The following is a 23,330-nucleotide window of genomic DNA, read 5'->3' as shown; positions in this document are numbered from 1 at the left end:
GAGGAATGGTTCTTTTGCATATTTTTTTTTATAGATTTTAATACAAAAACCATATGCAAATCAAAATTTGACAATTTCAAACTGCATAAATAAGCGTTACATTTTAGTACAATTGAAGCTGTCAATTCAGAACATCAACGAATCAACGAATCAAAAGACTGAAGTGTATTAATGACAAAATGACATTTTACGTGCCGTTTCAAGGTCATTCTGACTTTGAAAAGATACATTGATAACATTTACTTATCCTACACACTATATTTAGTCGGTATATATATTTATCATAAATGTTTATTGTTGCTACGGTAAATAAAAGTAAAAATTGTATTATGTCAATGGCGGCCATCTTTAAATCGATAATAGCAAAAACGTGGCATGATGCCAGACAAGCACCTCTGTTTTTTTTGCATGTTTACAAACCCATAAACTCAATTCCACTGAGAAACGCCCTCAACTACATTTTGCAAACGGGTCCACATACCAAGTACAGGACTACCTTGTATAGTTACAAACAGGGGATCACGTTGCGCTTATTGGCATTGGTGTTTTACTTACGATTTGTATGGGGTGTATTAGCTTAGATGTAATTGACACGATAATTAAACGCGCGTAAAAGAAATCGGTTGAGACTTTTGTCGGTTTATTTGATACATTGCTAAACAATTTACACGACGAATTGCTCGCCTAAATAAGGTGTATATAAATATCAATAAATACATCCTTTTTTTAAAGACAATTATATTTTGTTGAAAACTTAACCATACATTTCAACATAAACAATGCATTAACAGGCCGTTGCTAGCGGACGGATAAAAGGATCCGACGGCCATTGTATGACTACAAAAGTTCACACAAAATCGTTGTTCCAAGCATGTTCAGTTCGGAGACTTTGGTTTGCGTTGAATGCAATAGACTGATTTATAATGAATGTCGTGTTGCTTTTGTTTCCATAGCGATGTTTATTCTAGTTGAAACGTGTATATTTGGTCTGATTTAATTATATAAACACCGAAGCGACAAAACTTTCTGAGTAGAAGCTGTTGATTGAGTTGCAAATAAAAAAGACGTTTATGTCCGATAAAAATGTTTAAAAAGCAAAATCAATAGAAACATTCCCTTTCCCCCTACATGGCTCTGGTTTCGTTATTGGTGCGGTAACTAGTGGGGAAAATATTATTATGACGTCAGGCATATACAACTGGATATAAAATGAACATATCCTAAACGGTAAAGGTATCCCCATCAGGTCGTGTCCAACAATTCATTGCGAATACGCTAATTAAATTATGTGTTTTCTTCTGTCGCATAGGAATTCAACTTAAGGGGCGTGTGCACGCCTTGCTGAATAAGCACGCATCTAAATGAGTACTTTTTATTTTAAGACCTGATATCGACGAAGCGCATGCCTATAGCGGTACTAATTTCAACATTTCACTCATTAATTTGTTAATTTTCTTATGTCCTTCCCGCACCGGATAGTGTTATCGGGGAAAACTTATGAGTATTAATATCCTTATACCATTACGTTGGCCAATTATCATTTCGTACATTTATAGCAGCTGTTTTCAAAACACGAACTTATAGAGGAAAGTCGTTTGCACTTAACCCAAACTGCGATATTTTACTTGTACTTATAATTTTTAAGGAGTATCTTTGCAGAAAATAGAATACTCGAATGTGAATTTTGGATTCGAATATTCGGCCGATTGTTAAACATTCGGATAGTCAATCATATCCCTAACAAAAAACGTATTCATTCAGCCTTTGAAATAACGATACGTATGTGTAAATGAACCCTTGTCAACATATTACCAATTACTAAACTATAGTATTAGTTGTGGAAGTGGAATACAGTATTTATAATTCGAAATGCATTCTTAAGATGGGAAATGTTTCCAAGTATGCGTACCTCGTTATTGTATTTAAGTATTGTTTCTGTTTTCTGGTCCCATTCTGTGTAATGATTATAATTTTATTTATTCACAAGGCAAACGATTATTTTATCTTCCACACAGAAAACAACGCGGATAATTAGATTCAATACAATACACTTTACTAGTATACATGTATGTATAAGCTTATTGTTTTTACCAAGAAATAAATTAAGTGATTGTCTTTGTTGAGAAACATAAAACAACAGATATATAGTCGTAATCACTACAACAATGGGCATTACAAGACCTGTTCTGTTTTGGATTCATCTTTTCATTGTTGTGTCAGTTATAGTAGAAAATTGGGAATTAAAACCTCTTCTTTACCTCCATCTAAACTCAAGTTATTGATGACAAACTCTTCTTAGTAACAGTGACCTCAACCTTGACCTGCCTAGCATATATACAATACCAAGTAAGTTGTCCATATTGGCTGAACCTAAAAACAAAAAATAAAAAAATGGTGACCATGACCTTCAACCATTAGACCCCAACTAAATCCCAAAGCTACATCTCTATGTAAGCTTGATATATGATACGTTTGATCTAGATTGGTGTTATTGACCAGAATGCACCAGTTTGACACAATCTACCCACATGCATTCTATAACCCAATAAAATAAAAACCATTAAAAAATTCAAACTAATTATATTGAGACAACTACTCAATATGTTCTCCACGTCAGATACAGGTTTTTCAACAATGTGTTTCCATATTTTCATTCAAAAGAATATGGATCAGAACTTCTCAAAACAACCGAGGTTCAATTAAGCTATGTACTTAAGGATTGAGCAGTTGTATAATGCATAAAACTTCCAAGGATGGAATGTACCCATTATTCAAGTTAAACAATATCTGCATAACGCTTTTGTCACATCAGGAATTTATAATGGCCTTTCGGTATCTAATAACACGCGTTTTATTACTGTAAATAAACAACCTTTTATTCTTAATTATAAGATATTTCCAATTTAGGAAAACTATATGAAAACCATTTATGGCTTAAATAAGGCCTTGTTACAATATGAACCTTATTCACGATATAATGTTCAGCCTTACTGATTCTAGCTTGTAAAAAGAGCTTTTCCTGGCTACTCAATTAATTTCCATTTAAGGTCATCTTTTTTGTTCATTTGATCAAAGTTTAAAGCCACTTTTGCATTCAGCAGATTATAATAACAAAAGCTATCTCTCCTTGATTACATATTTTTGTATTGTTTTTTTTATTTCAGCCCTTTGTTGTCCAACTGTGCGCCTACATTTGAGCTGCGCCCTGAGAAAACCAGGTTTTATGCAGGTGAGTACAATGTCATCCTAGTAAAGTCTGAGCACTCTGCACAGGCTAAACAGTGACAACACTTTCCACTTTTATGGAATTCTTGTTGTGAAGAAAATCTCTTCTTTAAGAATTCAGTTAAACAGGAAAGTGATGTTCCTGATTAGCCTATGCAGAATGCACCGGCTTATCTGGGGCAAGATGTTACGCACATGCATTAGACCACATTGTGCCATAGTAAGGCTCATTTATTACTGATAACATGCTGATAATGTAAGACTATGAAATCAGTTCAGTGTCAACAAGTGTATGCAAATTTGAGGCAGCTGAGTGAACTGGCCCTTTAAAACCCCAATACAACCCATCTGTCAATCAAAGTATAAGTATTAATTCTTGATTATGCACTTTATTTTTGTCCTGATAACAGGTTCGTCCGCGTGTTATGGCTTTGCTAATTTTTGTTTGAATACATTAAGGTCAATATACTGAATTTTAATGTATAATTACCGCCAAAATGTGTACAGCAATATGCAAACAACTTAACAGAAGCATACGCATGTTTGCTATATATTCATAACAGCACTCGTGATCTAGTGGTAGAAAATAGGCATTCTACAATAATCAGCAGGGTCACATGTTCAAAGTTAAACTGTACCCTAAACAATAAGCTAAGGAAATAACTTTAGTACATTCCAATAAACTTAAGGCACATTGAAGGTTTTGTTTATCATCAGAGTTCTTCACACATGAGATATGATTCCCCCCACCCCACTCCTCATCAGACTTCAACAATTCCCCTATCCCACCCCTCTTGAGACCTCAACAATTCCCTCACCAAACCCCTCTGGACACTTCAACAATTACCCCACCCCAGCCCTCTTGAGACTTCATCATTTCCCCCACCTCTCTTGAGACCATAACAATTCCCCCACCCCACCCCTCTTTAGACTTCAACAATTCCCCCCAACCCCTCTTGAGACCTCAACAATTCCCCAACCCCATCCCTGTGGAGACTTGAACAGTTCCCCCACCCATCTACACACTTCAGCAATCAAATTGTCCATGGTATCATTTGTAAAATATGTTTTCAGAGATAAAAAGGGGCCAAGGATAAGTTTTGTAACAGTTTGCAACAAACTTCAAATTTGTTAGGGCCCTGGATGTTAGATATATAATACTGGGCTGCAATCTAGCTAAATGTTTAGCACATGCATTAAATAGCAAACAAAACATGGCAAATAAAAACTATTGCAATAGTACAAGGTGTGCAACATTATTATTGTTTTAAACAACTTACAGCTTTGAAAACAGTAGAACTTAATCAGTTCTGAATCAAAAACCAACTTGCAGGCAAACAGGTACAAATATGACTGCTCGATTACTTCGATAGAGTGTATGTTTCCGGCACCTTTCGCCGGATCAAGAAACCTGCAGGTCCAGAAGCAGATGTGCAGCATGTTCGTGTCCGCAGAGTTCCCCCACTGTTCCCTCCTCCTCTCTGGAACGTGCACTTACAGACCTTAAACAACGAGCCTCGAACCAACAACCTATGTGAGGCTTGGAATCACAGCTTCCAGAAACTCATCGGATATGATCACCCGTCGATCTGGACAGCGATATACCAATTTAGAAAGGACCATACCCTGGTTAAAACTGCACTGCACCAGGATGCCCAAGACCAGCCACAGAGAAAACTAGTGAAGCGAGCCACCAAGCACCTTCAGGAGCGCCTTCACAACTTGTGACAGGATTACAAAAGAGGCCGAAAGACCCTTGCAGAGTTCTTACGGGCTTTTGGAAACTTTGTCCGGTGGACGCAGTAATCAAGTGCTTCTTTTATTAAATGTGTGAGTGTGCTCTTGCAACTGCACTGTACCAGGTTGCCCAAGGCCAGCCACAGAGAAAACGAGTGAAGCGAGCCATCAAGAACCTGCAGGAGCGCCTTCACAACTTGCGCCAGGTTTACGCAGAGGGCCGAAAGACTTTCGCATAACTCGTACGGGCTGTTGGAAACTGTGTCCGGTGGAAGTAGTAATCAGGTGCTTCTTGTGTTAAATGTGTGAGTGTGCTCATACAGAAAATAGATGTCATCTATAGGAGCTGTCTCATCAGGATCAACATTGTTTGCAAAATTCTTACATATGCATATTTGCATATGTGTGCTTTTCTCTGCAGTATATCGATCGCGCACCGCAAAACTATGCCTGACTCCTTCAATAAGAAGTTAGGCATAGCTTTTCGCTGAACCATCAATATGCAATATCGATGTGTGATTCTTAAACTGTTCAAAGTGTATAGTTTCATCTGTTTTACTGTATTTTATGCTAACCTTTTGCGAGATGAAAGAGAGACACACATACGACCTAGATCAAGGATTTCTGAATGAGCCACATCTTCACTGTTTCATATGAATCATACGTTAAATACTTAAATTGGGTTATATTTTTTTACTATTTCATGGAATTTATTGCAATGATTTATTTGAAAAACATTGACCATATTCATTTAATTAAAAAAAACATTCTTCTTTCTGGTAGGGTATAAGCGTTGTTCCTATTTTAAATTTAATGTGTTATTTTCAAGTTTGCCAAATAGTTAGATACAGTAGTTACATAAAGTAGTATTTTACTCGCCCTTTTGTTGATTCATACATATACGTGTTTGCAATCTTGTCACCTTGTTATAATGAAAAAATAAATATGCATTTTTTATTTTATCTTGTAGCTGTTTATCTTGTTTAAACATCTCAAAGAAGAAACACAAATTGGAAGTGATGTCAAACAAATTGTAAAAAAAAAAATTACGTGTGTGGTACAAGCTATAAAAATATATATTAGACTTCATCGTATTAATAATTATTTTTATATGTTAACATATTAACTTAAAAAATGGAATAAAAATACTTACTTTAAACAAGTTATGAATGTTTTAAAACACCTAGGGGCTAATGTCCTAGCGTGCACTTTCCTAAGGGGCAAATATCCTAGGGGCTAATGTCCTAAAGGCCAATGTCCTAGGGGCTAACGTCCTAGACGGCTAATGCCCGTACCCCGAATAGAAGCATGTCCCACATTTCACGTTATGGATTCATCCGCATAGTGCACATGTGTGTTAACTTCGGAAAATAAAGAACGTCTGTGTTCATGAAATTCTCTAACACATTATCGCCAATATTTGTCAGAAATAAAGAGGTTTTGTAAGTTATATACTGATAACGGACTACAGTTAAGGTGGCACTTTTAGGTGTCCCGCTTTTTGGTCAAATCCCCAACGGCCACCGGAAAAACATTGCGAAACTGAAACTTCGCAAACTCAGGTACCTTTTTCTTAAAGATTCGCTTCTTTGAGATATAGCATGCGATAAAAGTCTTATTTTTGGTTAATAATTTATTATTTTTGCTTTAAAAATGCGTTTTTTGTCACTAAGAAATTTATTCGCAAAGTTGGTCTTCCCATGGGATTGTTGCATTTTCCCATGGGATTTTTGTTTTCTCAATGGGATTTTTTTCCAGATTTTTTATGGGAAAAAATTCCATGGGATTTTCAAAAAAAATATATTATGTTTGTTAATCCTTAGTTATCGATTTTAAGCCCTGTAAAAGCATATTAGGTCATTTTCGCTAAATTTGCTTTGATAGAAATACATCCCATTTTTTAAATGGGAATAAACATTTAATGGGATTTTTTTTCATATTTTGAGAGATTCATTCATGAAACTTTAAGAAATATTATATTTCATCAAATGATGACAAATATACGCGATTTTAATTTGTTTAATCGTGTTGTTGTTTTTTTTTAATAAAAAAATCCATGGGATTTTTCCCATGGGATTTATTTTTAATGGGATTTTTTGTCCGTTGGGATTTTTCCCATGGGATTCTTTTACAATTTCTTTAGTCGGATAAAAGTTTATAATAATAATAATAACAATAATAATTATTACTATTATTATTATTATTATTATTATTATTATTATTATTATTATTATTATTATTATTATTATTATTATTATTATTATTATTATTATAATCATCATCATCTTCATCATCATCATCATCATCATCATCATCATCATCATCATCATCATCATCATCATTATTATAATTATTTTTATTATCATTATTATTATTATTATTATTATTATTATTATTATTATTATTATTATTTTATTATTATTATTATTATTATTATTATTATTATTATTATTATTATTATTATTATTATTATTATTATAATTACTATTATTATTATAACTATTATTATTATTGGTAGTAGTAGTATTCTTCTTATTATTATTATATTAGTAATTTATTATATTTAGTACATTTATATATTTTTTGACAACACATTTCCATAATGATGTTAATGTTTTACAACGTTAAATAACGTCGTTAATAAAAACGTAAAATAAATTATCATTTATTGCTATTATCAGCGTTATTAGCGGAAGCAGCGGTAATAGTACTAGTCGTAATAGTAGTAGTAATAGTAGCAGTAGTAGTTGTAGTAGTAGAAGTAGTAGTAGTAGTAGTAGTAGAAGTAGTAGTAGTAGGAGTAGTAGTTGTAGTTGTAGTTGTTGTAGTAGTAGTAGTAGTAGTAGTAGTAGTAGTTGTAATAGTAGTAGTAGTAGTAGTAGTAGTAGTAGTAGTAGTAGTAGTAGTAGAAGTAGTAGAAGTACTAGTAGTAGTAGTAGTAGTAGTAGTAGTAGTAGTAGTAGTAGTAGTAGTAGTAGTAGTAGTGATGGTAGTAGTAGTAGAAGTAGTAGTAGTAGTAGAAGTAGTAGTAGTAGTAGTAGTAGTAGTAGTAGTAGTAGTAGTAGTAGTAGTAGTAGTAGTAGTAGTAGTAGTAGTAGTATCAGTAGTAGTAGTAGTAGTAGTAGTAGTAGTAGTAGTAGTAGTAGTAGTAGTACACGGAGCGTACGGAGCGTATATTGACAGGAGTTGAATCGAGTATTTGACCCTTACTGTAGCAAATTTTATTTTATGCAAAAACTAATGATCCGATTTTTTGGTTTATACGCTATCTTGTTGCTTATTAATTCCTCTTTCAAAAATATAACTTTTATTATATTTCCGTTGTTATTAATGGATTTATAGCGAGTTAAACACGAGAAATAAACATTTTATGTTTTACCCCCGCGCATTTAACCTTGTCGATACTTTGTCACGTGACCAGTAGCTATTGATTAGCGTACATCGAACCGCCGAGGTTATACATTTTGATGTACCCACTAACATCTTTTTTCTCATTTTACTTTTATTTCTGGGCCGATTTTGACAAATTATATATCATTAGAAAGCCTACGTTTCGTAGTTTTCCGATAAATATATATGACGTTTTACTTCTAATTAGTAATTAGGGAAGCCTGGCGGGTTATAACTTTAATTTTTGCAAATATCATACCGTTTTAGAATTTATATTTACGGTAAACATGGTCGTACTTTATACAGATGTGTTGCGTTTATATTTGGAGTTCAGTTTTTAAAGCTACATCTTGCTTAGGAGAAGAAAATTCTGTATACGAAAGAAAAACAAAGGGTTTGAAAATGAAAGTAAATAAGGAATGAATTTGTACGAAAGTAGCGCGCGGTCATAACGCTCCGAACGTTTGGAGTTTTAGAATCTAGTTTGACATGTTCGTACTTTATACCGATTTTTAGCGTTTATATTTGGAGTTCAGTTTTAAAAATAACATCTTGCTAAGGAGAATAGAATTCAGTATACGATAGAAAAAAAATGGTTTAAAAATCAAAGTAAGTAAGGAATGAAGACGAAAGAAAGTATTGCGCGGTCTTAACGCACCGAACTGATGCTACGGTCTTGGCGCTTATGCTTTTGTTTAGATACCGGCCATTTAATTTCCATTGACATAATTATTATAATTTTGTATTGAATAAATTGAAATATTTTGTTCTAGAAGAATATCAATTAAGCTAATTATTATTGAAGCTTAATAAATCAACGATTACAGCTCTTGTTTATAACACAGACAGGGTGTTTATTTTATGATGAGACAGCGTATATAGCTGACTCTTTTGATATTTTTCGGCTGTGCATACTTCAAATAAAACGGGTGTCAAAACATTCATCGTTTGTTGTTTGTTTTCAAAGAGGTTATTATGTATAATTATATGAAAGGTTATTTACCTTAAATTATCAATTTATTAAAATTATTTACAGATTCTTGAAAATCCCGGCCGAAAAATATCATTATTCTCTTAAGCAAGATGTAATTTTTAAAACTGAACTCCAAATATTAACGCTACAAATCGGTATAAAGGACGAACATTTCAACCGTAAATCTAGATTCTAAAACGGTGTGATATTTGCAAAAGTTAAAGTTATAACTCGCCGGGCTGCCCAAATCAGAAGACAAACATAATGTATATTTATATATCTGAAAACTACGTAACGTAGGTTTTCTAATGATATATAATTTGTCAAAATCGGCCGAAAAATGAAAGTATAATTAAAAAAAAGACGTGAGTGGGTACATCAAAATGTATAACCTCGGCGCTTCGATGTACGCTTATCGATAGCTACCGGTCACGTGACAAAGTATCGACAGGCTACTGTGAAACCATTTATTTTCGTCGGCAATAAATTTCGCCCTTTTCATAAAAATGACTATTTCGTCCGCTCTTAAATTCGTCCATTTCTGGTTTTGAAAAAAAACACGTCCGATTTGTTGTAAAAACACATGTAATACGCGGTTGCGAAAAAATCGTGCTGGGGAAAGAGAGGTGACACTTGGTAGTCACTTGCAGGAGGTGGGCCTTGTTTGGCATATGCCAATTAACAAGTCTGTTTTTTTAGGTGATAGTAACTGTCCCTTATTATTTTATGTCATTGACACGTTCTTTGTTATGATAAGCAGATAAGTGGGACTGAATAATTGTTAACGAGTGTTTTAAACAACGAAGCCAATTGCCAATTAGTCTTTTTCCATTACTATCACGGTCAAACTGATACCAATCTTTCCTTTATCGGCGCCAATTAGAGAAGGTGCGAACATTATGGGTTATAATTAGCGTAAGCAAATTATTTTGGTCATATTTCATTAAAGTTTCAAGCGTTTTGCATCGTAGATATTTGATCATTTTAAGTACAGTAATTTGAAATAGTAGATGCAGTTTAAACCAAATAACCAAACACAAATCAAAATGTTCTTTATTAATTTGTAACAAAGCGCAGAATATATTTCAGTCAGGTGTTGATCACACATCGTCATATTTTAATTGCGTTTAATAGTATTGTCTTTTATCCGGATTCGCCGCGTGTAGGCTGTATAATCTGCAACACCCCTGAAAAACACAATACACACAATGGGTAATAAAGTTGTTAACAATTAGCGTTAATCAACACTGATATACCTAAACGAAGTCGACGCATTCGATACAGCCTTATTGCATTCGCGTTTTACAGGAAATGTCAGTTGTCAGTACACTGTATAATGATCACCCTTTGTGTCAAAACCGGATTTAACTTGAGTGTGAATAGTCGACTGTTTCATGTTCTTTGTATCAATACCATCTGTGTATCTGTATTATAAGTATACCAGTCAACAAACAAGGTGCGCGCTTCCGCATATGGGTATTCGGACGTTCATAAAATTGACCTACGGTTTAGCGTTCACGCCGTTGAACGCATTAAGCAATATAACTCGTTTTTTTCACTATTTCTTTATTTGCAAAAAATACTAGTGGCTTATAACTTACCTTGCAATCTTTTTTTCTCGCATTTTGCGAGTGTGCGAGTGTTAATTTCGAGCCCTGTGTATATGCGTGGATTACGCTGGATTTAAATGTCTCATGCCTACGTATTTAAGTCTTCTTTGTTTCAAATATGGGACATGGTTGTTCGTTAGGAACTGGAATTCGTCCATCGGTCGAAGGACGAAAAAGGCGAAAATTAATGTCGGACGAATAATAATGGTTTCACAGTATATGCCGATACGGTCCCGTTTCATATCCGTCTCATCTAGAGTCTCATCTAGAGTCCGTGAGTAGTAGTAGTAGTAGTAGTAGAAGAAGTAGTAGTAGTAGTAGTAGTAGTAGTAGAAGTAGTCGTAGTAGTAGTAGTAGTAGTAGTAGTAGTAGTAGTAGTAGTAGTAGTAGTAGTAGTAGTAGTAGTAGTAGTAGTAGTAGTAGTAGTAATAGTAGTAGTATTAGTAGTAGTAGTAGTAGTAGTAGTAGTAGTAGTAGTAGTAGTAGTAGTAGTAGTAGTAGTAGTAGTAGTAGTAGTAGTAGTAGTAGTAGTAGTAGTAGTAGTAGTGGTAGTAGTAGTAGTAGTACATTTTGTATATATCATTTAAACTTTAATAAAAGTCAAACACATTTTTAATCTCCAAAACACACGTCATGCGAACATGTGTTGTATGTTATGTACGGCCGCTTTTAAGTCAAGCAATTTTTCAAGTCTCATGAGCGGACGTGGTAGCTCCTGTCCCGACCGTGCGGATGCGCCGGATGTGCTGGAACTCCGCTGTGCGTAGATGAAATAAGAGGCAGTTTCGCAACACGCGGCTAATATGACTTTGGCCATTATTATGTTAATAACAATTTTAGTACACTACTAGGAAGTTGATACAATTGCTATGAGTGATATGATTTTTTGAAACACCTGTTTCTGTTTGTGTGAATATAGCTACCATTTACGAAATGCGGAAAACGATTTTGAAAAATCAAAACAAAATGGAATAACTACTGTTGCATAAAGGTGACATGTCACATATTTTATTAAGAAGACTATATAACTTGTTCACGCGAAAGTAATGAAGTACGCAGCCAAAAGCTATGACGTTCGCACGCTATATCTATTACTTGCGCATGTGATAGCTACGACGTACGCACACGATATATATGGCGTGGTCACGTGTTTGCTATGATGTTCGCAGGCGACTGCTACGCAAGCCTCGTTTTTATCTTCATTTAGATGACTTGTTTAATTAATTCAATACAAAACGACCACTCATGCAAGATCCTATATGTACACAACCGTTTATGAAGGAAATTATTAAATGCAGGCGTCTCCAATATGTGAAATTTTTGATCGCCGCGCGGTTTTATATGACTTAATGTTTTCGCTATATTTTAATAAACATATACATGTCACCAAATCAACTGTTATCATTCGAATTATCCCGTCACCGTCGTACACAATCATTCATGACGGAACATATTAAATGCAGGCGCCTCCAATATGTGAAATTTAGGAACTACGCGCGGTTTTATCTGACTGAATAATATCGTTATATTTTAAATACCTATATATATATATATATATCTAAAATCGACTGTGATCATCATCATCATCATCATCATCATCATCATCATCATCATCATCATCATCATCATCATCATCATCATCACCATCATCATCATCAGCAGCAGCAGCAGCACCATCATCATCATCATCACCACCACCAACACCAACATCATCATCATTATCATCAACAACATTAACATCATCATAATCATCAAACAACAATACCCATCGGTATTATACACAGTGCTTTAGCAACCATGCGATCTAATATGCGTTAAAACACCATAATAGAACAGTACGACGGAAAGCTGTTTTTTACTATTTTATGGTTACTATGCCAATAATTGTTTCTTTATTTTTTGTTATTTGAAGGACTAGTTTAACCCTTCCATAAAAGCCCCCTCCACCCAAAAAACTAAATAACCGTAGCAAACAACAATAGACTGGTAATACTGATTAAAATTGTTCAATGGTTCAATGGGTTAGAACGTATATAATGCAATAATTAATTCTAGCAACAATTTCTTGTTTTTCGCTTTCGCACAAGAATTTTAATTATGGGTATTATTATTTTTTGCATAATTTTGTTTTATAATATGTTCTCAATTTACAATGATCATTAAATGTATTTATTGTTATATTATTATTTATAGAATATTTATCTTTTCAAAAAATGTGCTTCATTTGTGCTTCATAATATAGGATTCTTCTCCCTATTCAAACCCTTAATGTTATGAATTGCTTTTCTGTCTGTTTCAGTATGCAGTTATTATAAAGGCTTGGTCTCCTTTTTCGTCGGATTTACACTGTTTCTTTATGAGTCTTAGTGGTACGTATATTTTTGGTATTTTCTTTGAGAAATCTGTTGCATGAAAGTCAAAAGAACACACAACATTATTATCAACAAGTAAACATACTTTAATGTCCCAACTTAAAGAGGTTAATTACAACAACATTCGCAACATTTATCCACATGTATATCATAACAGGGTTTATTAACCATAACACTCAGTTTGAACTTAACTGCAATAAGGTACAAAGAACATAACATATGATTAATCAACATAATTAGTTTATGAATTGTAATTTCATTTTTAGTTTAAACTTAATGATTTACCAAGGAAAAAAACAAATTGTTTAGACATGCGAGTCAGTTAATCACGCAACATAAAAGTTTAACTTCGCTTATCATGTATTAATGTTGTGATACTAAAGACTCTGCACTGGCTATACAGGACGACACTTTCCACCCAAACTGGAATTATCTTTAAAAGAAATTTATTTTAACACACACAGTTTCTAAAAGCGACAAGTGCCGTCACGTCAAAGGTTTTTTTGAACGATACCTTTCGGATATGTCCGGTGTTACCAAAAGCCGGTTCAATTACGTTTTGAACAAATACGAGACTTAAAATAGATGCGCGAAACTATGCCGACCATTTATATGAGTCACGTTCTGAGAAAACTGGGCATAATGTATATGCGTAAAGTGTCGTCCCATATAAGTCTTGCAGTTCGCACAGGCTAATCAGGAACGACACTTTCCGCTTTTGTGACATATTTCATTTAAATGAAATCTTTTCTTAGCAAAAATCCACTTTAGGCTGGGATGACACTTTACGCACATGCATAATGCCCAGTTTTCTCAGAACACGACTCAATTATATTTCCTGCATTATGATAGTGCAATGGAATTTGTCTTGATCAACGAAATCAGTATTGGTGTGTATGCCTAGGTTATTGTAATACATTATGTGAAAATCGTGATAATATCTAAACAAATACAAGTCGTAAGTTGCTAGAGCTTCATCGCTGCAAACATGACTAATTTGATACGAGTTAATTATACTTTTTTAAGTTGAATGTTTCTTTCATCAATTGCCTATTATGTAAACCTGATGGTGAAGTTAAAATTATTGCGATAACATATTAGAAATGTGTATGTTTTATCTTGATTTGGTGACATGTATATGTTTTATATATATGATTTTCGTGTTCATATTATGAATAATGAAGAATACTTTTAGTACAAACATTTACCGAATTTATTTTCTCATGGGCCATAAATTCAATACATTATAAATTACCAAAAAAAATGTGTAAACAAAGCCTAACATGACTTTATTTGACTAAATATTCAAAATATACTTGACTAAGATTACGTATTTTACTAGTTAGTATAATTATTATTGGGGGGGGGGTTGCAATCAATTGAACATTTTTTTGACAATGTGTGACAGTCATAAGCTTGTTTGACAAACTTATTGCACTGTCGACGCAGGGAGGATATCCCTGTAGAATGTTGTGTTTTCGTCTCGTAAATGACTTCCCTTGATGTATAATGTATTTAACGTACTGTTTTTCGAAGTTTCATCTTTCATTTATTACTTGTTTCATTTTTTAATTCTCAAGAACATACCGAAGAATTGTATTCATTGGTTATGTTAATATTTTAAAGATACATTAATATAACGTTGAAGTTGATAAGATCGATGTCATCGTTGTATTATGTATGCATTATAAATGTGGTTTAAATATATCCTTATTGATTCGGTAAACGTCAGCGCAAACTATTGCCAATTGTATTGTACAATTTAATAAAACATCGTTGCAAACAATCTCCTTTCGGTGGAATAAGCTATTTTTAACCACAACAACAGCATTTCACTAGAACAAATGACACATATGCTGACTAAACTATTGATGACAAGTTTGTTAAACGTATACACAGATTGGAAGTACAACTAGAAAAAAAAACTCAGACTAACATTTTGGAACTCATTCATCTTCGATATATTTTGATTGTTTTGTTTTTGGTTTGTGTTTGTCTGTAAATATGCGTTCAAGTTTGACTGAAGTAGTAAAATATTGACGATCTTCCATCATTCTACCTTTGTGTTTGACTAAGGATAAACGTAAAAGAATTAAAAGTGCATTCACTTATGCCTATATTCACCAACCAAATGTGTGTATAAAGTCTAAGAATTAAAAAAAAATATTCTCTAAAATGTAAGATTGATTCGAAATAATCTTAAATGTTGAGGCTAACTCGACATATGAAACATCGAATTTTACCCGTCTTCATATAGAAAAGTGTGCTGATGACATACGCTCCTTTGATAGCATGCATCAGATCAAACTCGTGAATAAGATATCTCGTGTCTATACTTTATATTAACGCTTACGAATGGTTTGGTGAATACGGGTTTACAAGCATTATGACCCATGTTACAGTGTTTACCATCGAACAATCCATACATAATAATTATCGGGATCAATGTTTGCTAAAAAAACGAAAGTTTATGCTATACTTAACACTATTAGTTCCGACAATAACAGCCCTTGATGCCCTTATATTTACTGTTCTTGTATTGTATAAGCCGTCTTTGTATGACATAATCTGAAGTGTTGATGTGACAAAATCCTGTAGTATTTAATGAGGAGGGTAAAACCTAATAATGTTTTCATATATCCCACACAAGCAATATGCTTTTCAGTACTTCATTAATAGCCCGTTCGTGTAGCTTGGAGGTTCTTTTACTGAAATCAAAGTAATATCCGGAGAAACCGGTGATTTTTCTTCAACGCTCGGGCGCGCATAAGTGGTTCCGTTGCCGACTTGTTGTGCACAGATTCCATCAAGCCAAAATGTCCTCATGGTGCCTTTTCCCTTCAAAAAATAAACATTGATGCGATTGGTTAACAAATCGGGTTTGATAAAAACATGGCGCTTAAATACTTTCTAAAACTGAATTACTTACAAATTTCCTGGACGAGTTTAAAGGGACTGTCATCCACGAATTACGAAAAAAGAAAAGTTCTAAAATACCGTATTATTTTACAATTATTGGTTTATATTGATTAAAATTTCACGACTGGTATATTACATTACTTGAAAATAGTTCATATTTTCAGTATATTCGGTAATAATATTTCGCGATGTGAAATCGAAAGTACATCGCAAAAAATAGGTGACATAACGATATACACACTATAAATAACGCAAGTAGATTGATCATTATATATATATAATATATACAATTCACTACGCATGCACAATTTGCATTCCTGGGTTTACCACGTGACGATGATGATCAATTTACTGGCGTTATTTATAGTTAACTGGTAGTTACCTGGTAGACATACCCAGTAAAATTGATTACCGAATATACTAAAAATATGAAAACTTAACAACTTTTTTCAAGTAATGTAATATACCAGTCGTGATATTTTAATCAATATTAACTAATAATTGTAAAAAATACGGTATTTTACAACTTTTCTTTTCTTCATCGTCATGGTTGACTGTCCCTTTAATAAAATATGGTACGAAATGACAACGAGTGTCAGATCTGTTTTATCAAATGATTTTAAATGAGCAAATTAAATAAATATTTACGATCATTCAAAAGTATGCTGAATGTCCGGGTTCTAAACAGCTAAACTTATGGAATTTACGACTTGTCGTTAATATTGCATTCAGTATTTTAATCAATATTACAATATAGTATTTTTACTAGCCGTTTTGTTTGGTAATGACAGCTCATTAATTTTACAACTTTAAACATAATAAAGTACAAATTCCGGGATGATATCTATAACGCTCATTGCTAATTCGAACTTTTTTCAAGTTATCAAAGCGTAATTCAATTTTTATTTTGCTTTAAATTTCCCAATAACGCCTTTATTTAAGGTTGTTCAAATGCTTCTTGTCATTTTTATTAACACATTTATGCCTAGCGTCTAGAAAAAAAGACATTGGATAACAGCGTAGACCCAGATGAGACGCCGCATGGTGCGGCGTCTCATCAGGGTCTGCGGTGTTTGCTTAAAGGAATTTCTGTAAGAAAAATATATATAAATAATTATACTTGACAACCCTAATTTTGGAAATAAATTAATCCAATTTAGAAGGATGGGAGAGTCCACTCGGCATAAATGGGTTAAGGTTGTTCAAATGCTTCTGCATTTTCATGATAAAAGAACTCAATATACCTTTACGTCCACTGTACCTCTTTCTGTTATGATGAACCCTCCGATATGCGTGAGCTTAGCAGCAGATGACTCTGTCATCTGTATTCGCGATGCTAAACATTAAAAACGTTTGATGCTGCATCACTATTGTAACAATAACCAGGAAATATACATACACGAAAATTGTATGAGGCAAAAAAATATATAAGTGTAAGGTTTCAATTGAGAACCAAATATTGAAGCCCGATAAACACTCAAAATAAACAAAGATTTCGTAAAATATTTCGAAAAATAAAGTTTACCCGTACCAAAAACCAATGTTTCAGCAATAGCAACCTTTAAACTCTAGATGCTGTATGGTAACAAAGATTTACTTTATTAAATTTTAGATGTCAATTTCCCGCGACGATTTCTGAACATTTTCGAGCGAACGCGAGATTTGCTTCGGGCAGCGTCCGAAGCACGACGTAGTTCTCATGAGCTGCCCAAATCCAATCTCGCTCGTAAATGTTCGGATATCGTCGCGGCAATACACACGGATTATATTGTCGCACAAAAAATATAATCGAGCATTTTGTATCTGCTAACATCTATGTAACCAGACCACATCTAGCGTTGAAATGTTGTCTTTTACTAGAAGTAACACTGAGTTTTTATGTGCTAACTTATTTTTCGAAACATACTTTAATTGTTAGTGTTTATGGAGCTTTAATAAATTAAATTCAATATCAATAGTATTTAGGTGTCTCATGTTAAAAATCCAAGGAACAAGGAGTTAATAGGTAACTACCGAATAATGATATAACACCTATAACGAATGAGACACTATGTAAAAACGCCTTGTTCTCACGTGTGAGATTATTTGAAATTACGCCCTATCCTCATTGGTGTGACCATTTTAAATAACGCCAATCTTGTATGTGTGGACACAAATGTAATTATGATCTCTCCTCCCAATAATAAAATATGGGTTTAGCGCCTCTTCTTACGTGGGATTGTATCTATAGGGCTTTATGTTGACCCTTTGAATAAACTATGACCGTTACCTCAGTTATCTAGTTAAATCAAGTTTTGACAAGTTATTATACAGAATGTATCACAACATTGGACTTGAGAGTTTAGACAATGTAACATGTATATTCATTCGCCCGTTGACCCTACATTAAGGTCATAGTGGTTTTTAACCCAAGTAGCGGTGAAAGTACTTACGTAGTCCTGTGGACTCCATTCTCGAGGCGGTGTTAACCGTGTCACCAAAGATGCAATAGCGCGGCATCTTCAACCCAACCACGCCTGCTACCACTGGTCCTGCAAGTCAGTTGGGAAATGATGTTGGCTAAGTTAGTTTAGGTAGGTAAGTTTAACGATAATTAGTTGGCTTGTCTGATGATACATGTATATAGCAAGGAGATGGCACAAGCCTGAAAAGATGCCGTTTCAAAACAGAAAATGCAAACACTGCAACGATCTTGAGGACAAATTTCATTGTTTATATGAATGCCCAATTTTTATTCATTTACGTAAGACGAATAAAGAAAACTATTACTGCAATAACACAAATCCTATCAAGTTTATTGACTTGGTTCAGACTGACAATGCAACAAATGTACAAAATCTATCTATTTTTGTTTTTCAAGCTTTTAAATTGAGAACTGACTTATATTATCAATAGTTTTTCTCCATGTAATTAGATTTATTTATCTATTTAATATTAATATAAAAAAACGATAGAGAGCAAACAAATTTTTGTATTAAGACTTTTATCTAGGCTCAGGTTGTACACAAATTGTGTATAAAGACTTCGTTTTGTTTAAAACATTCTGTACGTCATTGACCATCCGTGGAAATACTTTGTTGTAATATATGTACTCAAGGGCTTAAAGCATAATGTATGATGAAATAAACTCTATATATTTTGACCACGTTCGAGTCATTATACTGTAAGTGCATCGTTGGTTGATAAGTTTGAGATGCAAAATCCGATATCTTTTAATGTTCATGTTTATCTTGGATGGTGTTTAAGGATATAAGGTAATTTATAAAATAATGCAACGCATTGGTTTTCTTGAAGTCTAAACTATTTACAATTGATGTGGTTATTGGTCGACATGATTCTATTTATTCGATTAGTTGCTGGAGAGCTAGTTTCTTGGATATACGGCGATTGAATGGGAAACACGAGAGGCTTGTTGAGAAACTGTGCACGTGTGTGAGTTAACGAGCTCATGTATGGCTAATAAAGGTACTTTGTTAGTAAGTGTAAATGAAATTATTCTCGGTTTGATAAATACGCTATAGTATGGTTGAATACGTGTTATTTAGAAGAGAGATTATGGTAATGGTTTAGCGCGTATAATGCACGGGTTTTGTGTGCATGTTTTAGCGCGAAAGCGCACGAGTTTTTCGTTTTGGGGTATATATGATTTGCACATCTAGTAAGACGCCATTCGAGGGTTGTTTTTGACAGGCAAAGTTATGGAGCAAGAAAACGAAAGGGTGATAAAGTAGTTTAGGCGTTCATTTGCGAAATACATAGTATTCGGAAGGAGATTTTCGATGAGAGGACTGATTCTCTGCTAGAAGCGGAATGGTGAGCTGGAACTTCGAACAAAGGTCAGACTTGTTGGTTCTGTTTATTGTAATAACACTGGCAACAACATTCCGATTGAAATTAACACAGGTTGTGTTCCTTGTTAACTTTTATGATAAGTATATTCAATAACATGCTCCATATCTTTATTTGTGCTGTTGTTTTTGTTTAGTTCCAACTATTCAGATACATCAATTGATTTGATTATTGTGTAAAAATGAAACTATTTAAGTTCAAAAAGAGGTCGCAAATGTAATGGTCTGGTAGGATTATATATAGGTAAGGCCACATAGTGTGTCACTCCAGGTTGTTTTGATAGCAGAGTTAGATCACTCTCCCTCATGTTTTTACGAACACCTTGCTTTATTTTTATTGTTTTTAAGATATAACACCTTATATGGTAATACATGTGTTACAAGTTTGTGTATTAGTTCCAAGCGTATAATTCAACAAACGATTAATAACAATTAACTGCCGTTTTCCATATAATTCAGCACGATGGTTGTGTGCGATATATGAGGTGGTATGATAATAAGCGGATGAAAATTTATGCGAACATATCTTTAATCTATTCAGGTATTCCAATTGTGAATTAAGAATGTAACATCAAAAATCGATACATTACGGAAATATATATTCTATTCATCTATGAAACAGCTATAGAGACTTGTCTTGTAAACTTTTTTCGAAACATGTTTGTGTTTTGCATATATTACATCTCGTTCGCTGGATATTGAATAAACAGTTTATGTTATTGTTGTATACAATTAAACATTTTCTCTAAATTGAATTAAAACATTAAGAGTTATTATATTTTTCATAATAATTTAAGACGTTAAGTTTCCCCTGCAAGGTTGGTGTCAATAATGGTGTATGCATATGTGCTAATTAATTTACGATATTTTGGATAAACTGTGGTATAAATTTGGTTTGAAAAGAGCGTTGACAATAAGACTGTTGTTTTAAACTTAGATGAAAGGCATTTATCGGTTTTGTTAAATTTAGTTTCGTCATAGTTTAATGCATTTTTAAAGATGAGGTACTGTAATGATAACAAAAGTAGACCGGATTTATTTGCAATATAAGTCGATTTTGTTTTCGTGATAGTTTTTGTTCTTGTTTGGTGGACTGTTGGCTTGATGTGTAAAGACATTTTGCTTTTATGGTGTTTGGCCGTTTTTTGAATGCCAGTTAACATGTGTAATTTTGCTTATCGTTTTGGTGAAAGCCAGTTGACCAGATGTGGATAAACCCAGTTAGCGCGTGTAGTTTGTTAACCAAATTTGTTAAAACGTGCGTTTACATTTACATTTTTGTTTTTATTTAATGTTAAGATTGTACTGTTCGAAGGATATTATATATATTGGAGAACATTAAATGTATGTTATTAAGGGCCAGATTGGCTTATGTAAATTAACCGGTTGGCTCGGGTTGTCCGTTGACACTTTGTTTAAAGCAGATTTTTTCAGATGCGTATAAGCCAGTTTGCTTGCGTGTCAGTTCACTAAAATATGTCTCAAAACACATGTTGAAATTGCATTAACACATGTTTGCGAAGTTTATTTTTTCAGAAGCTGGACAGTTCGAAGAATAAATAATGAATAGTGTAACATTATAGTAAGAGGGCAGCTCGAAAGGTATAATTTGTTGTTTGTTTTGTTTTGTGTAATTATGTGTTAGAAAATAACTTGTTAAGATTAATAATGATGATTTTATTTATGACGATGTTATAAATGTTGATGATGATGCTATGACTCATAACTATGAGTAAATGAAATTATTCTCGGTTTGATAAATACGCTATAGTATGGTTGAATACGTGTTATTTAGAAGAGAGATTATGGTAATGGTTTAGCGCGTATAATGCACGGGTTTTGTGTGCATGTTTTAGCGCGAAAGCGCACGAGTTTTTCGTTTTGGGGTATATATGATTTGCACATCTAGTAAGACGCCATTCGAGGGTTGTTTTTGACAGGCAAAGTTATGGAGCAAGAAAACGAAAGGGTGATAACCCCGCCCGCCCGCCCTTAATGAACATATGTATGGTTAAATAATTGGTTACATTGCTTTTATGTTTATAATTTTGCTATTATAAAGTCTATATTTAGTATATTTTCAGTTCGGTTTTTAGTCCATGTGAGATGGGATCTTAACACGAACCGATTTCTTTACTGGGAAAGACGATGGGTGTATTTTCATTTGAGTCTGAAGCAGCTAAGTTTTCTTGATTATTTTGACTCATTTTTTACATAATATTGTGTTTGAATGAGGTCTTTTAAGTTATGGGTGTCATGTTTTTCGAGACTCTCAATTTCTGGAGATAGTACCTCCAGCATACTTATTGAAATATTGGTATGTTTAAATGTCAGTGTTATAATTTTTTGTTGTCGTTCGTAATGAACGTTTAATTTTAAAGACATTTTTATTTTACGATTACTTAATATTTTCATTTTGGTGTGACTGGTTAGATGTTGAAGTCGGTTTAATATAGCTGTTAAATTCGTCATATGCATTTATATATTTCTCGGAATATTTATGATTTATCAACATTCTTTATAGATGCTTTATGGATTTTATGGTTTGAGTGATTTGTTTGTTTCTTGTTGATGTCCGGGGTGTGTGCAGGATGCTTTTGATGTTTGTTTGTTATGGTTACTTGCGCAATGAAATTGATAATGTTTTAATTACATTTTTTACTATAAAATACTTAATGTTACAGTATCTTAATAGCTGCTTATTTGTAGATTTCTCTAAATTAGAGGTTTTGGGAGGTGATGAAGGCACCTAGACACCGGTCTCGAGCCATGGGTCCTCATACGTCCCCCTGCCATTAAAAGAAAAAATAAGAAAACAAAAATGGCAGTAGGGTTGCGTATCCCGCTCGCGGTTTTACCTGAATCGTTTATTACTACTGATTATTGTATGGGGTGTACGTGAAGTCATGTACACTTCTCTTGATTGGTGGTGGTAGATGAATCTTGCAGATATTAGCAGCTTCTTTGAACAAATTAATGTTTCACATTTGTTTATTTATAATATTTAAGCAAGTTAGCGTGATTGATGGGCATTGGGGGCGTCCTGTGTGCACTGTGGGCATCGGCGGGGATCAGTTTATTCAAATAGTAACTCTTTTTTGAGATATATACTTGACGTCTAATTGTTATAAATACATTTGCACCTTTTCACATGACACACATGTGTATACGAAGTATTCATAATTACATGCCCTACAGCATTTAAATAGTATCGTTTCAGTTCTTTATACACCTGAACAAAGATGTTACACCGTTT

At 33.6% G+C, this 23,330-nt stretch overlaps 1 protein-coding gene across 1 annotated transcript in view; it reads right to left on the bottom strand.

Annotated features, from left to right (window-relative positions):
• Nucleotides 1-4,958: 4,958 nt before the first annotated feature.
• The window catches only part of LOC127831328 (uncharacterized), a 31,978-nt gene continuing 13,606 nt past the window's right edge, over nucleotides 4,959-23,330 (bottom strand). The window contains exons 9-11 of the mRNA XM_052356297.1: nucleotides 18,659-18,757; nucleotides 17,471-17,562; nucleotides 4,959-5,138 (exon numbers count right to left, since the gene is read on the bottom strand). Of these exons, the coding sequence (XP_052212257.1) occupies nucleotides 4,959-5,138; nucleotides 17,471-17,562; nucleotides 18,659-18,757 (371 nt within the window). The remainder of the gene's footprint in view (nucleotides 5,139-17,470; nucleotides 17,563-18,658; nucleotides 18,758-23,330) is intronic.

Source organism: Dreissena polymorpha, chromosome 5 (assembly GCF_020536995.1).
Source record: "Dreissena polymorpha isolate Duluth1 chromosome 5, UMN_Dpol_1.0, whole genome shotgun sequence".
Lineage (NCBI taxonomy): Eukaryota > Metazoa > Mollusca > Bivalvia > Myida > Dreissenidae > Dreissena > Dreissena polymorpha.
This window is presented reverse-complemented; position numbering and strand designations above follow the sequence as displayed.